This window comes from Arachis duranensis, chromosome 9 (genome assembly GCF_000817695.3).
Source record: "Arachis duranensis cultivar V14167 chromosome 9, aradu.V14167.gnm2.J7QH, whole genome shotgun sequence".
NCBI classification, from domain to species: domain Eukaryota; kingdom Viridiplantae; phylum Streptophyta; class Magnoliopsida; order Fabales; family Fabaceae; genus Arachis; species Arachis duranensis.
In genome coordinates, this window is record NC_029780.3 from 92,023,546 (window position 1) to 92,039,118 (window position 15,573).

Consider the following 15,573-nt stretch of genomic DNA (forward strand, 5'->3'; position numbering starts at 1 on the left):
TTTTATGCCAGTTCCGGCGTTTAACGCTGGAATTTCTGAGGGAGACTTTGAGCGCCGGTTTGGGCCATCAAATCTTGGGCAAAGTATGGACTATCATATATTGCTGGAAAGCCCAGGATGTCTACTTTCCAACGCCGTTGAGAGCGCGCCAATTGGGCTTCTGTAGCTCCAGAAAATCCACTTCGAGTGCAGGGATGTCAGAATCCAACAGCATCTGCAGTCCTTTTTGGTCTCGGAATCAGATTTTTGCTCAGGACCCTGAATTTCAGCCAGAAAATACCTGAAATCACAGAAAAACACACAAACTCATAGTAAAGTCCAGAAAAGTGAATTTTAGCTAAAAACTAATAAAAATATACTAAAATCTAACTAAATTATACTAAAAACATACTAAAAACAATGCCAAAAAGCATACAAATTATCCGCTCATCAAAACCCTAACTCCACAAACTTCAATCCTCTATAACTTTTGATCCGAGATTTTGATTGACCAGTTATTTGTAGCCACACGTTCATCTTAGAATTCTCTTCGATTTTATCTGAACAAAGTGGTAAGAAATTTCAAATTCTATACTCAATTCTTCCTTCTATTCAATTTCACATTTTTCGTTTGGATTTTGAGAAATTTTGGTGATTCTGGTTCTTTAGGGGTGCTCTAGCATGGATTTCAAATGAGTTCTATCCCAAACTCGAGTGGGTTAAGTTAAGGAATCTCAATTCCTCCCATTTTCCCCATTTTATGTGAAAACTCTAGGTTGAGATTATGTGAAATTATGTAATTAGATAGACTAGAGCTTGTTGGAATGATTTTGGGTGTGAGGCGGAGGTTGCTCGGCGTGATATTGGTGCGGGAGTGATTACAAGGCTCCAAGGGTTTGGAAACTGCCTACATTAAAGTACGATTTAAGTTTCATTTAAATACCATGTAATGTGATATGAAGTCCTAGGCAAGATGTCCCTAGGAATAAGATTTAATTGTGTGATTGGATGGAATTGAATGTTGTAATTGATTAATTGTTAAAATTGATTTTTGGTTGGTGTGGTTGGTTGTTGTTGGTTTAGTGTGAATGCTATGATAGAATAGATGTTAATGATTGAGATTATGGTTTGATTTATCATAGTGATATTGTTGATATTATTGAGTTGAATTGATAAATATTGGGCCGGAGACTATGAATTTTGGGCTGGAGGCTGTGAAAGATAAGCCGGTAAGTTGATGAAATGTATTGAATGTTTATGTATAAAATTGAGATTATGATTATGTAATTGTGCATATGGAATTTGATAATGAGTTGTTAGAATAAAGGAATTAAGGATTTAAGATGTGAAAATGGTGATTTAGAGTTATAATGTGTAAATTAAGTAGGCTTGAACTTGGTTGATAGTCAAGGAGTGAATTGGGATAGTTGGGAGGCATTATTTTGATGTAAAAACTGATGTGGCTTGTGAACCTATTGGAATTTGGAAAATTCTGTTTTTGGATAAAAGCTAGTTTTTGGTCAATTTCAGCTGGCCGTAACTTAATTCTTAGAGTTGAAAATTCAACGAAATTAAATTTTTATGAAAATTTATTCAATGGTCTTTCCAATGTTTCAAGAATGGTTTAAAAATGAGTTTTGTGTAAAAAGTTATGAAAGTTCAAAGTTTGGGTTGAAAAATTGAATTTCTGTAGCATATAAGCTTTTTGAGAATCTGATATGCATGTGTACACGGCAGTATCACGCATCGCGGGCAAGCTTTTTTGCCAAGTACTCTCACGCACGCGGAAGGTGCATACGAACGTGACACTGTCAAGTGTTGAATTCGCATGTACGTGAAGTGTCTCGCGTACACGAGCCAATGCTTCTGTCCAGATACTCGCATACGCAACTGTGGTCCACGCATGCGACCCCGCTGAATTTTGAACTCATGTGTACGTGGAAGGCACGCGTACGCATGACCACCTTGTTTTGCTGGAAATGAATTTTAAGTTCTCAACCATTCTTTTACCTTTTTAAACCTTTGTAAATCGTATTCTGAGTCTAGAGCCGGTGTAATAGAGGGTAAAGGAGTTAGAAACAAGGTTCTGAAAATCGAACCGGTCATCGAACCGGTCTAACGACTGGTTCACTGGTTTATAGGTTCAACCTATTTGACCGTGGTTGAACTGGAAAAACCGTTTTATAATAAAATAATAAATAAAATATAAATAAACACATGAAAATTATTTGAACTATAAACTAGTCATTTTTGTGACTAACTTTTAATTTTAAAATCTTTTTGATAGATAATTTAGAAAGTACATATGTATCTAGCTTTAGGAATTATTTAATCAACACTTTACTTTGTATTACAATTTACATGTTAGAATTTAAGTAGCCTTTGTTCCATATTAAATATTTTGGATTCAGAGATTATTCTTTGATGATAACCAAGCAAGAATTGGAGTTTTAGTTGTTCCATCAAGCATTACAAAATTGTGTCTTCTTAACAGTGGTTGTGAATGAATTCACTGAAAATGGTTCACAGATCATAGTCCACTTTTATCTGTCAAAACAAAATTGTTAGGCTTCTCAAAATGACCATGATATCAAAAAATAATACATGGAAGGAGAATAACTTTTACAATGAATCCTAGCGTAGGAGGGTCACACTCTAGTAGAGTATAAACTATAAAGTAACATAGTTTCATTAATTCTAAAACCTTCATTTCTTCACAAGAACATAAAGAACAACTCTGTTGCTGCGATAATCAGGATGCCACAGATTTTGATCAATGCGACCAATTCTAAAATTGTTCACTGCAGCTTCTAGGAAGTACTTAAGAATGGCATCTGAAACCAGAAAAGAAAAAAAAGATCTCAGAACTTATAATACTTGTGAGGATTAGGGTCCAAAAATGAAGTTAAAAGAAACAAATCCTTCACCATTTTGAAGCTTGTCAGCCAAAAAGATAGTTGTATTAGGCCCAAAGAGCTACCCTAGCGTCTCTAGCAGATTGAGTTGATAATTCATTGGTATATTAACTCAAAATCTTGAAACATCTTATAGCACTCTTTATCTTTATATTATCCAGTTTCCTAATATACCAAAATGGATCTTTCTTAATCATGTCAAAAGCCAAACTATAAGAACTAATTTAAAAGAAAATAAATGACAAACTATATCAGTTCATCATGTCAGAAAATCCAGTTCAATTTAGCAGGATCAGTTCAGAGTTCACAGTTCCAGAGTTCATCATGTCACAAAATCAAAGAGCTACTCCATCAAACTCATCAGGAGACAGAGACATGCAACAGTTATTCAATGATTCAATCAAACAATCACAACACCACCCCAGATGAAAAAAAGTTAAAAAAAGCTCCCAAGATTAATACTTGGGTGTATTATTGACCTGTTCAACAATGTTGCCTGCTGGAGAAAGAACTTCTTGCCTTTTAGCAGAGAGCTTGGCCAAAGTGGTTGTGTGAATGGCTCCAATGATAGCTATAGAGTAACAAATCCATTTTTAGCAATAATTTTAACAACACAAAATCAATTATTTGATTTTCATTCACAATTTCACATTCAGAAATTAAAAAAGCAGCAACAGAGTATCAAATCCATTTTTAGTAATAATTTTAACAACACAAAATCAATTATTTGATTTTCCTTCACAATTTCACATTCAGAAATTAAAAAAAGCAGCAACAGAGTAACAAAAATCAATTATTAATTACAAAAAAAATTAATACCTAGGCTAGAAGCTGGATGCTGGAAGGCTGGAACAGGGCAGAGCTGGCGAGGGTGTGGAAGTGGCTGGGGACAGTGGCTGGGAAGACAGTGGCCGACGTGGTGGTGTGGAACAGAGCTGGCACCGGTGGGAAGTGGCTGCGCGACAGAGGCAAGAGGCGAGACCGGCGACGGTGGCTTCGATTTTCGAAGCTCAAACGGCGGTGGCTGGACGGACGTTGCACCGTTGCCTTCGAAGCTCGAAGTTGGGACGGCGGCAGTGGCTGGACGGACATGCGCCGGCGGCTTCGATGAGGTTGAGACGAATTGGGGCTAGAGTCTGGACTCTGGACTGCTGCTTCGCGTTGTGGAGGCTGGAGACTAGAAGGAAGAGGGGTTAGGGAACTTAGGGTTGCCAACTTGCCATCCCTGCACAATAAAACACTGCGTTTTTGTTAAGATTCAAAAACTGGCTGGGTCACGGTTCGGTTCGACCGACCGGTTCCCGGCCGGTTCAATGGTCCAATGGCGGTTTTCAAATTTGTCAGTTTTGCCTTTTGTCCGAACCGTAATTGATAGCGGTTCGCGGTTCGATCGGTTCGACTATCCGGTTCAACTGTCCGGTTCGAACCAGTTTTCAGAACATTGGTTAGAAATGAGATATAATGAGGCGAGACAATTGGTGCGGGATTTATAACCTACAAACTAACTGGCAAGTGCACTGGGTCGTAGCAAGTAATACCTCAGGTGAGTGAGGGTCGATCCCACGAGGATTGATGAACTAAGCAACAATGGTTGGTTAAACTACTTAGTTAGGCAAATAGAAAATAGTGTTGGAAGTTCAAAAGAATTAAACAATAACTCAGAATACCCAAGTTTGAAGACAGGCAGGTGAATAAGTTGGGAATAAAATATGGAGAAAATAGTTAAAGTTTCAGAGATATCTATTTTTTGGATTAACTTTTCTTACTAACTATCTTAATCATGTGAGATTTAATTCATGGCAAACTATATATGACTAGACCCTAATTCCTTTGACCTTTCTAGTCTCCTCTAAAATTCATCAACTGCCAATTCCTTGGTCAGTTAATTCCAATTAGAGGGTGATGATCAAATTCCAGTTTATATGACACAAGAATCCTAATTATCCAAATATAAGGGGATTATATGTCACGTATCCTGTTAAATACAAACAATTAGAAATTCAGGAGAATATGATTTTAAGCTGTTGTTCAAGTAAAGAGCTTTTCCAAGTTATACAATAACTCAATTAGAAAAATGGTCATACTTCCGTTCCACCCAAATTCATAAAATAAAGAACGAAAACAATTCTTGAAATATAAATCAGAACATGAATTAAAATAGAAAAATAATAGTATCAATCTATACAATAGACAGAGCTCCTAACCTTAATAATGGAGGTTTAGTTGCTCATGATTCAGAGAAGAAAACTAGGATTGTCAATTGAGTTGAGGTGGAATGAAAAGTTAATTAATGGAATCCCTTAAAAAGGAAGTTTTCTTTCCCTTTTATATATAATCCTAATAAATTTAAAATCTAGTTTCTAAAAACTAAAATAATATATTTTCCTAATTTAAATATAAAAATAAAGTTTTAAATCAGAATTAACTAAATAATCAGCAAGTCTTCAATTGATGGATGGGGACCACTTGCTTTGTAGGGTCCATGCTTAACTTGGAAAGTAACAGAAAGTGTTCCCTTGAGTCCTCCATTCTGCAGTCTCTAATCTGTGTTTTCTGGACTGAAAACTGGGTCAAAAATAGCCCAGAAATCACCCCCAGCGTTTTTCTGCGTTTTCTGCACGTGACGCATGTCACGCGTATGCATCGATGGTCTTCTTCGCGTGTCACGCGTACGCGTCAAGTATGCGCACGTGTCGCTGTGCAACTTCACTTTTCACGTGTATGCGTCAGGCACGCACACGCGTCACCATGGAAAATTCCAAATCACGCGCACGCGTCAGGTACGCACACGCGTCGCTCCTCGCTGTCATCTCCTTTAATTCTTGTGCTCTAGAAACTCCATCAAATCAAGCCGAATGATACCTAAAATAAACAGAATTGCACAAGACTCAAAGTAGCATTCATAGTGGCTAAAAGATAGTTAATTCTTGATTAAACTTAACAAATTAAATGCAAATTCACTAGGAAAAGATAGGAAAGATGCTCACGCATCAATAATGAATTGAAGAAAGATGGATTAAATGTAAAGGGATATGTGATGAGAACGATTATGATAATGAGAAATGATGATGATTGATTTTGATTGAGTATGATGAGGATAATTATGATAATGAGAAATAAAGATGATTGATTTTGACTATGATTTTGAATGGAGTAAAATGAGAATTGAGGATGAATTTTGATAAGGAAATGGAGTTTGATTGAGATATACATGCTTGGGTAGATACAGTGACATTATTCCGCTTGCTCCAGGATGTGGTGAAATATACCTCTTGGGTAGATACAAGGATTGTGATTTTGTCTCACTTGCTCCAAGTTGGTAATTGAGATCCTAGGGTAGACACAAGAATTGTGGTTTTGTCCCACTTGCTCCCAGTTTGTATTTGATCTTCTGATGTAGATGTAAGGATGGTGGTTTTATCCAACTTACTCCCAGATGTTGACCCTCCGTTGTAATATATGGCCAGACACTTAGACCTTTTCGGATTATTCCTCCAAGAGATGTGAATTCCTTTTGAGAGATGTGACGAACGGATTTTTGACGGTTTAGAATTTCACAAATGAAATCTCATTGCAAGTATAGTTTCCAAACCAATCACTAATCCTTTCATACAAAAGATTGTTTGTCACTAGTACAAACCCCTAAAATTTATAAACCGAAGTATTCAAACCTCGGGTCGTTCTCCCTAGGAATTACAATAAAGTGTCTTGTTATTGGTTGTGATATGTTTTGGGTTTTTTGGATAAGAAGCATGAAAAGTAAATGGCAATGAAAATAAACTAACAACTATAAAAGGGCTCTTGGCAAGGTATGAAAATTAGAAGTCCTATCCTAGTTATCCTCCTCAATTGTGATGAGAATTGTTCATTGCTACCACTTAGTCAACCCTTACTAAATAAGGGAAAGTCAAGTGGATGAATTGACTTAAGCCACAAGTTCTAGCCAACTCCCAAGGAAAGACTAGCTTTAATGCACTCCAAACCAATTAGCAATCTCTCCAATTACCAATCAACAAAGGAATTAGATAACTCAAGTGTCACTAATTACTCTACCTAGGCCAAGAGGAACAAAATCTACACTATATCTAGAAGAGGCATTTCAACAAACACATGAAAGGCAATAAAAGTAAACAACATAAATTGCAAGAATTAAAGAGAGATCTAACTACAAAGGCAAGAGATCAACAATAGAAAAGCAAAAAGGTAGAAGTAGAAGAAAGCAAAGATTAAAACCTAGATCTAAGAACTAATCCTAATCCTAATCCTAATTCTAGAGAGAAGTGAGAGCTTCTCTCTCTAGAAACTACTTCTAACTACTAAACTAAACTAATGGTAACTAGATGTGGTAAAGTATGAAAAGTATCTTCATTCCCCCTTCAATCCTTGGCTTAAATAGCATTAGAAATGAGTTGGATTGGGCCCACAAGGCTTGTAAATTCGCTAGCCACGAGTTTGCATGAAGTGATCACGTGCACCAACGGCGCGTGCGCGTACTATGCGCGTGCGCGCCACCATACGTGTAGCAACTATGGCAAATCTTATATCGTTTCGAAGCCCCGGATGTTAGCTTTCTAACCCAACTAAGTTATGGTTGTTTAAGTGCGAAGAGGTCGGCTTGACAGCTTTCCGGTTCTTTCATTTCTTCATGAGTTCTCCAACTTTTCATGCTTCTTTCTTCATTCCCTTGATCCAATCTTTGCCTCCTAAACCTTAAACCACTTAACAAACATATCAAGGCATCTAATGGAATCAAGGTGAATTAGATTTAGCTATTTTAAGTCCTAAAAAGCATGTTTTCACTCTTAAGCACAATTAAGGGAGAAGTTATAAAACCATGCTATTTCATTGAATAAATGTGGGTAAAAGGTGATAAAATCCCCTAAAATCAATACAAGATAAGCCATCAAATTGGGGTTTGTCAAGATGCACGCACACAAGGACTATACAAGGTTAGCTACTGGACATGTCGTGCTTGGCTATATAACCGATAGATGATATCATCGGCCATAGGGCAAGTATACATCATTTGCATTCGATTGACTTGTTTGGGTTTGTTGCTTGTCTTGGCTTGTTTAACTGTACATGTTATTTGACTAAGTGCTAATTTCTGTACCTGAACTATTTATTTGTGTATTACTTGTTTGTCTTTCTTGTGTTTGAATATCTAAGAGGACCCTCATGTTAGTGTTGGTTGACGTTGAGGGCTGTTCTATTTGGAATTTTGGAGACAATGATAAAAGTGAATTAGACTAGAATTCTTTATGATAGTTGCCTAATTACAAATTGTTGAGAACCTAGAACTGAAAGACTGATGTATGAGAGACACAGCAATGAATTATTTTTAACTTGTCAATTTATGTTTGCAATTACTTCAATTCAATCACAAATGTATTAATTGAATCACAAAAGAGACCAGCATTCACTTAATTTCTACATATCTAATATAAATGTCCATCTATTGTGCATGTAGTCACCTAAGTCATCCAGCAGCAGGTTCAAATACCAATGCCAATTCTCTTTATTCTCAACATCAACAATTGCTCACACAATTGGATAGATATAGTTGTTGACATCTTAAGCCACTGCTGAAAGTATTTGTCTCCCAAATCGAATCTTCAAGAAGGCACCATCAAATCTGATCAGTGGACAGCATCCAACTTTGAAGCCATTCTTACATCCATCAAGGCACACATACATTTTTGAAAAATATCATTCTCCCCTTCAAGACATGTACTAATCTTTCTAATTGAATCTGGATTACTCTTAAGTAGAGTCTCCACATAATCTCTAACCAAACCAAATTGAGCAGCTACATCATTATAGACAATATTTCTTGTGTCTATTAAAGTTCTGATTAGTGATAATTTGTTTATGTCCAGATCAGGCCTTCTTTTTGAATAAATATTGGTTGGTAAGGTCTTTTATTTTTTACTACAGGCAAACGAAACAAGTATGAAAAACTTTTCAGTTGGACTATTAAAACATTATTAGTTCTTTCTGAGTTTAATGTCTACGAGAGAATGAAGAAAAAGAAGAAGTGTTAATTGAAGTTACTTTAACAAAAAATTAGTAATTTAGGGTTTACTTTAATTCTTTTAGTATCATATGATGTTGTTTTGGTTTAATTTAGGCGCGAATCTTAAAACGACGTAGTTTTATTTTTACCAAGTGTCAATTAAATGTGCATGTCAGTTTTTTTTTTTTATGAAATTGACAAAAAAATAACTTAAGAATTAAGACACAATTAAAATTTTAAAATATAATTTAAATTAATTAAAAATTTAAAGATTAAATTAAGTTGAAAACAAATTTTAAGAATAATTTTAAATATTAACTCTCGAAATTCCATTAAAATTTGTATCCTTAATACCTAAAATTTGTATCCATTTTTGGTTTTGTTTTCCGGTCTGGGAAGAAGTGTAATGTAGTGCTTGAGAGGTCAATCCGTCGGCACGCTGTAAAGTGTAACCTGTTACCAACAACACTTTCTTCGTAGGTCAGAGGTAGGGACACCACACTTCGCACCTTTCTTTATAACAACTCTCTCTCTCACTAACACATACCCCCTTCTATTCTTCTACCAGTAACACCACATCCACTGTCACACACGCAAACACACACTGTCATCACTTTCCCAATATTTATTTATTTATTACAAAACAATCAATTGCTCTCTGAGATCTGATCTACATACACATATATACATCATCGCAAAGCTGGGATTTTGATATTTTCCTCTGGCACCCAATTGGGTTTTGATCTAGCCCAGTAAGCTTCTTTTGTTTGTTTTTCGCGAATTCCTTACTTCCTTTTTATGATGGATCTGGAATGTTAATATGTTATCTCTACATGGCTGTGTTTGATTTGGTAGTTGCTAATAATGTGTGTATTGAATGCAGCCAAGCTTTGTTTTTTTTTATTCGTTGCTATTAATGAGTAGTGGTAGTAGTAACGGTTACACTTTCTTTTAATGCTTACTTGTGTTTTTTTTTTCCCATTGCGGTAGATCTGGGAGTTTTGTTTGATTACATATATGCTTTCTAATTCTATTAAGTACATGCTTGTCATTTAAGGTGATTAGTTATTACTGTTTTGGATTTAAATCCGTGGAAGCTTCCTTGATCTGCTTTTTCTCTGCAAAAGATTTTTTCTTTTGCTTGTGAATTTGGATCATTGGTTTTAATCTTTGGATCCATCACTTTCACTGATTTGCTGTGACTTTGCTGTATGTCTACTTGGCTAGCATAATTGCCATTGTTGCTTTCTTTCATTATTTTATTGTTTCCTCAATTATGGAAAAGAATTGTGTTGAAAACTAGGTGTGATTATGTGAATTTTGTTTTTTGAGTTATACCTCTTATATTTTGATTGGACTAAATTGCAATGACTTCAGTTACACTAAAGGGTTGTGTGTGCTAGATTACTTGTTATATTATCCTTCTATTCATTTGTGAATATACTTAGTCTATCATAAAGCTTGCTTTAGTGATTGGTTGCCCTGATATCATCTATTGAACTTTGCATCCAGAGATGTAAAAGTTTTAACTTTGTTTCTACACGTGGATCTCTTCTCTATGTCTCATCATTAAAAAGCTTGAAATTGGTTGATATATTTGGATCGGTTTTTCATTGCCCTAGTTTAAACTTTGTATTGTAATGTTCTGCTTTTGTGATTGCATAGTATTGATTCTTTTGAGCTCTATCATTTGATCAAATTTCAAAACATCAGCACTGTAATGAATTCTTCCTGTAATCATTTTGTTGACTTCTGTTCCTTTTGTTATTTGCAGGTTGATCACTAAGTTGGCCTGGTGTGAAGAAGCTGTTTTATGATTTATGAATTGTGATTCAAATTTGAAGTATTAGAGTTGCCACTTAAAGAGTTGCAATTTGGATTGGTGTTACTTTCAACTAATAAATGTCGAGGGGAAGAGCTGATGGATCACCGAAGAAACGTTTAATTGCTTCCATTTGTGTTGTGGCAATTTTTCTTGGTTTCCTGTATGTCTTCGGTGGATCCATCTTTGGCTCTCAAAATGGTGGTTCATCCACTCTTGACTATGGAAAATCGTTGAAACGACTTGGGTCATCATATTTGGGTTCGGATGATGACACTGATAGCAAGCAAGATGAATCTTCATCGAATTTAGGGAAGGGAGATGTGGAAGATGATATAATACCCAAGAGTTTCCCTGTAAGTTGATTTATAAGTTTAGATATAGATTATATTCACACAGGTTCTTCCCAAAACATCCTTTAACCAGTCCGTCTTTTTGTATTCAATAATTATGAACTTGGGTGTAGTCCTTTTGTTCCAAATTAATTTTCCAACCTTGAGTCCAGTTATAGGGTTTATTTACATTTAGTATGAAGTTGAAGAAAAAGTATTCCATTCAAGTAACAATAGATTCTAGTTGGATAATGATAATAATATGTAATAACATAAATAAGTGGACCGACACAACCCACAGAAAAGTCCAATGTAGTTATACTGTTGGCTTATCATCATTTTCATTGTGTTTCTGATGTTTCTCTCTCTGAAAAGGTCTGTGATGATCGCCATTCTGAGTTGATTCCTTGCTTAGATAGACATCTTATCTATCAAATGAGGATGAAGCTGGATCTGTCTGTGATGGAACACTATGAAAGACATTGCCCTCCTGCCGAAAGGCGGTACAATTGCTTGATTCCCCCTCCACCTGGATACAAGGTGAAAATTCATTGAGCATAGATGTGATCCTCAACATATCCTTGTGTACATTTATCTGATTTTAGTAACATTGGTTGTTTCTCTGATGCTCCAGATCCCTATTAAGTGGCCACAAAGCAGAGATGAGGTGTGGAAAGCAAATATCCCACATACTCACCTTGCACATGAGAAGTCTGATCAGAATTGGATGGTTGTCAAAGGTGAAAAGATAAATTTTCCTGGAGGAGGAACTCATTTTCATTACGGTGCTGATAAATACATTGCATCGATTGCTAATGTGAGGCTAAGTCTGACTCTACTAGTGTTTGCTAACAAAATAGATGCAATTATGTATTTTGTTTTTAGTATTTGGAATACCATAGGAATTTAGTATTATGCGTATATCTTTCTAGATCTCTATTTTTATTAAATGGCTCAGAGTATCCCTATATGAAGATTTGCTAAGATTTCATGGAGAAATTATAATCTTACATTCTATTTTGCATTGCCAGATGCTCAACTTTTCAAACAATAATCTAAACAACGAAGGAAGGTTGCGGACAGTGCTTGATGTTGGCTGTGGTGTTGCTAGTTTTGGAGCTTACCTCCTTTCATCTGATATCATTGCAATGTCCTTGGCACCAAATGATGTGCATCAAAATCAAATCCAGTTTGCCTTAGAAAGAGGAATTCCTGCATATTTGGGTGTCCTGGGAACCAAGAGACTCCCTTACCCAAGCAGATCTTTTGAACTTGCTCATTGTTCTCGTTGTCGAATTGATTGGCTTCAAAGAGATGGAATACTACTACTTGAATTAGATCGATTGTTGAGGCCAGGAGGTTATTTTGCATACTCGTCTCCAGAAGCATATGCACAGGATGAAGAGGATCTAAGGATATGGAGAGAAATGAGTGACCTTGTGGGACGCATGTGTTGGAGAATAGCTGCAAAAAGGAACCAAACTGTCATTTGGCAAAAACCTTTGACAAATGATTGCTATATGGAAAGAGAGCCTGGTACCCACCCCCCTCTTTGTCAGTCTGATAGTGACCCAGATGCTGTGTGGGGAGTAAATATGGAAGCTTGTATAACACCTTACAGTGATCGTGAGTACCCTTTTCTCAATGTTAGTTGATGGTTTTTGCATTATCTGACTTTGGTAATTCTTTTTGGAGCTATTTTATGCCTGCTTCCTTAGTGGCATGCATTGTATTTTTATTCTATGGTTTCTACTATCCATTCCAGCACGAAGAGTTATTTCCCTATAATATCTGCTTCATTATGTATTATGTGTCTCTCCAAGTTACATTGAATTGGCCTTAGAACTGAATATTACATTCTTTGCAAAGGAATACCTATTAGAAAACTGCTTTTGAACTGTGAGTGTGGTTTTGAGTATGAAACTTGTTTGATATAGGCCTGTGTGTTGCATAATTTTCTCTTACACTACTGGTTAGTTGTAGAAGCTCCCTAATTTTCTTCAAATTCATGTCACCTGCGCACCAAGTTGCTAAAATTTTGCTTAAAATTTTATTTTTAATTTGTTTAATTTTTAATTAAAGAATATTTTTGTTTCCTTTATCAGATGACAACAGAGTTAAAGGTAGTGGATTAGCTCCATGGCCTGCAAGATTGACTAGTCCTCCTCCTAGACTAGCTGACTTTGGCTATTCAAGTGATATGTTTGAAAAGGACACGGTAATTGAAAATTACAATTTTTCTGCTTCATGATGACTGTGATATTTATTCATTCATTGTATACTGCGCAATTCATAAGCTTAATAAACAAACTGTTGGGTTAAATTTTGTCATGTGGTACAGGAACTTTGGAAAAGGAGAGTAGAGAAATACTGGAATCTCTTGAGTCCCAAAATCAAATCAAACACACTGAGGAACATAATGGATATGAAAGCACACATGGGTTCATTTGGAGCTGCTCTTAGAGATAAGAATGTTTGGGTGATGAATGTTGTACCCAAAGATGGATTAAACACACTCAAGCTCGTCTATGATAGAGGCCTCATAGGCACTACCCATGATTGGTATTGAAGATCTTTCACCTGAAATTTAAATATTTAGTGATCCTTTTTTGATATTGTTTGACACATTCAAGGCATCCTTTTTTTATGAACTGATTTGATTGACGTCTGGAATTCTGGATTTGATAAAAATAAAAAGCATTATTTCAATCCAGATTGATTTAATCTTTTTTGTTGTTTGTTCCTTCAGTTCATGAAAGATTAGATTTGATCAGATTTTCATGTGCCTAACAGGTGTGAAGCATTTTCAACGTACCCTCGAACCTATGATTTACTCCATGCATGGACCGTCTTCTCCGACCTAGAAAAGAAAGATTGCAGCCAGGAGGATCTGTTGATTGAGATTGATCGTATACTCAGACCATCCGGTTACATAATCATACGCGATAAACAACCGGTGATTGACTTTGTAAAGAAGTACCTAACCGCGTTGCACTGGGAAGCAGTGGCAACTGCAGATTCCAGTTCTGACTCTGACCAGGACAGCGATGAGGTTGTTTTTATCGTCCAGAAGAAATTGTGGCTGACCAGCGAAAGCTTTAGGGATACAGAATAGGAAGCTAAAAAAAGGTTCAATTTCTTACGTATATATTCTGGGATCAAAAGCATGCCCCCAAAGCGGTGAAGCAGTGAACAATGTTCATTTTGTAGCACTAAAGAATGTGTTTTACATTGTTTTGTTCTAATTTTTCTTCTGTTTGATTCACATTTATATTCTATAATGATTCATGTCACTAAGAGACATAGGACACCAATTGCATCATGTTACAGGCTCATTCAATATTTTTGCCTGCATTTGGGTATTGTGTAAGCTACCTTAATAATGAAGACACGGTAGATTTAATGATGAGAAGTTAAGATTTTATTATCACTTCTATGTTAATGTGTGTATGCTTAGAATTTCTTCTGTTTTCAGGTTTTGCATTCTTGTGTTTGTGGGTTTTCTTAGCTTGTTTTTATGTCAGTTTTAAGTTTTTAACTAAACCTTAGGAGATATTAATTGATGATTAGGTTGATAGGTGTAGTGTTTTTGTAACACTAGAGTTTCTTTCGAAATAATTTCACAGATAAAAGTGAGTCAGTGTAATATGTACTGTAATAATATTGAGTCAAATTATCAAGTTGTGTTGTACATAGTTAAAACTTAAATTTTTTATGTTCCAAGACTCGAGGATGATGTTATCTTTTTGGGATTCCGATTATACTGAAAAAAGATTTATATTAAGGCAGATATTCCAATAAAGACGTTTATGTATCACATTATTATTGGATATATTATTGAACTGATTATTTCTTAATTTTTAAATACTATAACAACAACAGTAGACTCAATAGTTATCAGACCCAGCCAATTTATATGACTTGGACCGCGTCATGCTTTTTTATTTTTCACTTTCAAAAACGACGTCGTTTAGCAACCGTAAACTCTCCCCCTCCTCCCTCAACGTCCTAGACTGAAGCTCGAGCTCTCCAATCTCTGTCATTGTCGCTCACTGTTGCACATAAGCTCCCTCCCTCTCTCGGCCACGGTATCTCTTTCTGTCTCCGGTGTAGCACTCAAGCTCGTCATCGCTCTATCGGATCGGGTCTCTCTCACGGTCTCTGGTCTCACACTCAGTCGCGCTCGCGCTACTTATCTGCCCTTGTCGTCGCCGGTTGCAGAAGCAGCAGGTCCTGGGACTAGTCGTCATCTTCGTTCCCTGTCTCGTCACCGTTTCGTAGTCAGTCTCGCGCCTTCGTTGCGCTCGTCGTCACCGGTGGCAAAAGCAACAGGTCTCGGGGCTTCCTCCTCGCCATCAGCAACTCTCGTCGTCAGCTTCCTCCCCGCCATCAACTTCCTTCGCGCAACCAGAAGCTGGTCCCGATTTGGTGAGTTCCAACAAATTTCGCTGTTTTTCCTTTTTTGTTTTGTTTTGTTTTGGTGATGTCTTTGATTTTGTTGCTTAATAT

General features: G+C 36.3%; 1 protein-coding gene and 1 long non-coding RNA gene across 2 annotated transcripts; one reads left to right on the forward strand and one right to left on the reverse strand.

Annotated features, from left to right (window-relative positions):
• Positions 1-2,909: 2,909 nt before the first annotated feature.
• On the reverse strand, positions 2,910-4,085 carry LOC127741383 (uncharacterized). Its single transcript, XR_008002330.1, has 3 exons — positions 3,714-4,085; positions 3,374-3,465; positions 2,910-3,059 (listed from the first exon to the last, which is right to left on the reverse strand). It is a non-coding gene; the product is annotated as an uncharacterized LOC127741383 (long non-coding RNA).
• Positions 4,086-9,406: 5,321 nt separating this feature from the next.
• Positions 9,407-14,494, forward strand: LOC107466204 (probable methyltransferase PMT3). Its single transcript, XM_016085192.3, has 8 exons — positions 9,407-9,662; positions 10,685-11,088; positions 11,440-11,604; positions 11,699-11,881; positions 12,096-12,690; positions 13,170-13,282; positions 13,406-13,626; positions 13,858-14,494. Exons 2-8 carry the CDS (start codon positions 10,813-10,815, stop codon positions 14,177-14,179), a joined length of 1,875 nt encoding a protein of 624 aa, XP_015940678.1. The 5' UTR covers positions 9,407-9,662; positions 10,685-10,812; the 3' UTR covers positions 14,180-14,494.
• Positions 14,495-15,573: the final 1,079 nt, after the last annotated feature.

Coding starts and splice junctions, on each gene's coding strand:
- LOC107466204 (XM_016085192.3), top strand. CDS start 10,813: ATGTCGAGGGGAAGAGCTGATGGATCACCGAAGAAACGTTTAATTGCT. Junction 11,605..11,698: donor CCCCTCCACCTGGATACAAG/GTGAAAATTCAT, acceptor CTGATGCTCCAG/ATCCCTATTAAGTGGCCACA. Junction 12,691..13,169: donor TATAACACCTTACAGTGATC/GTGAGTACCCTT, acceptor TTCCTTTATCAG/ATGACAACAGAGTTAAAGGT.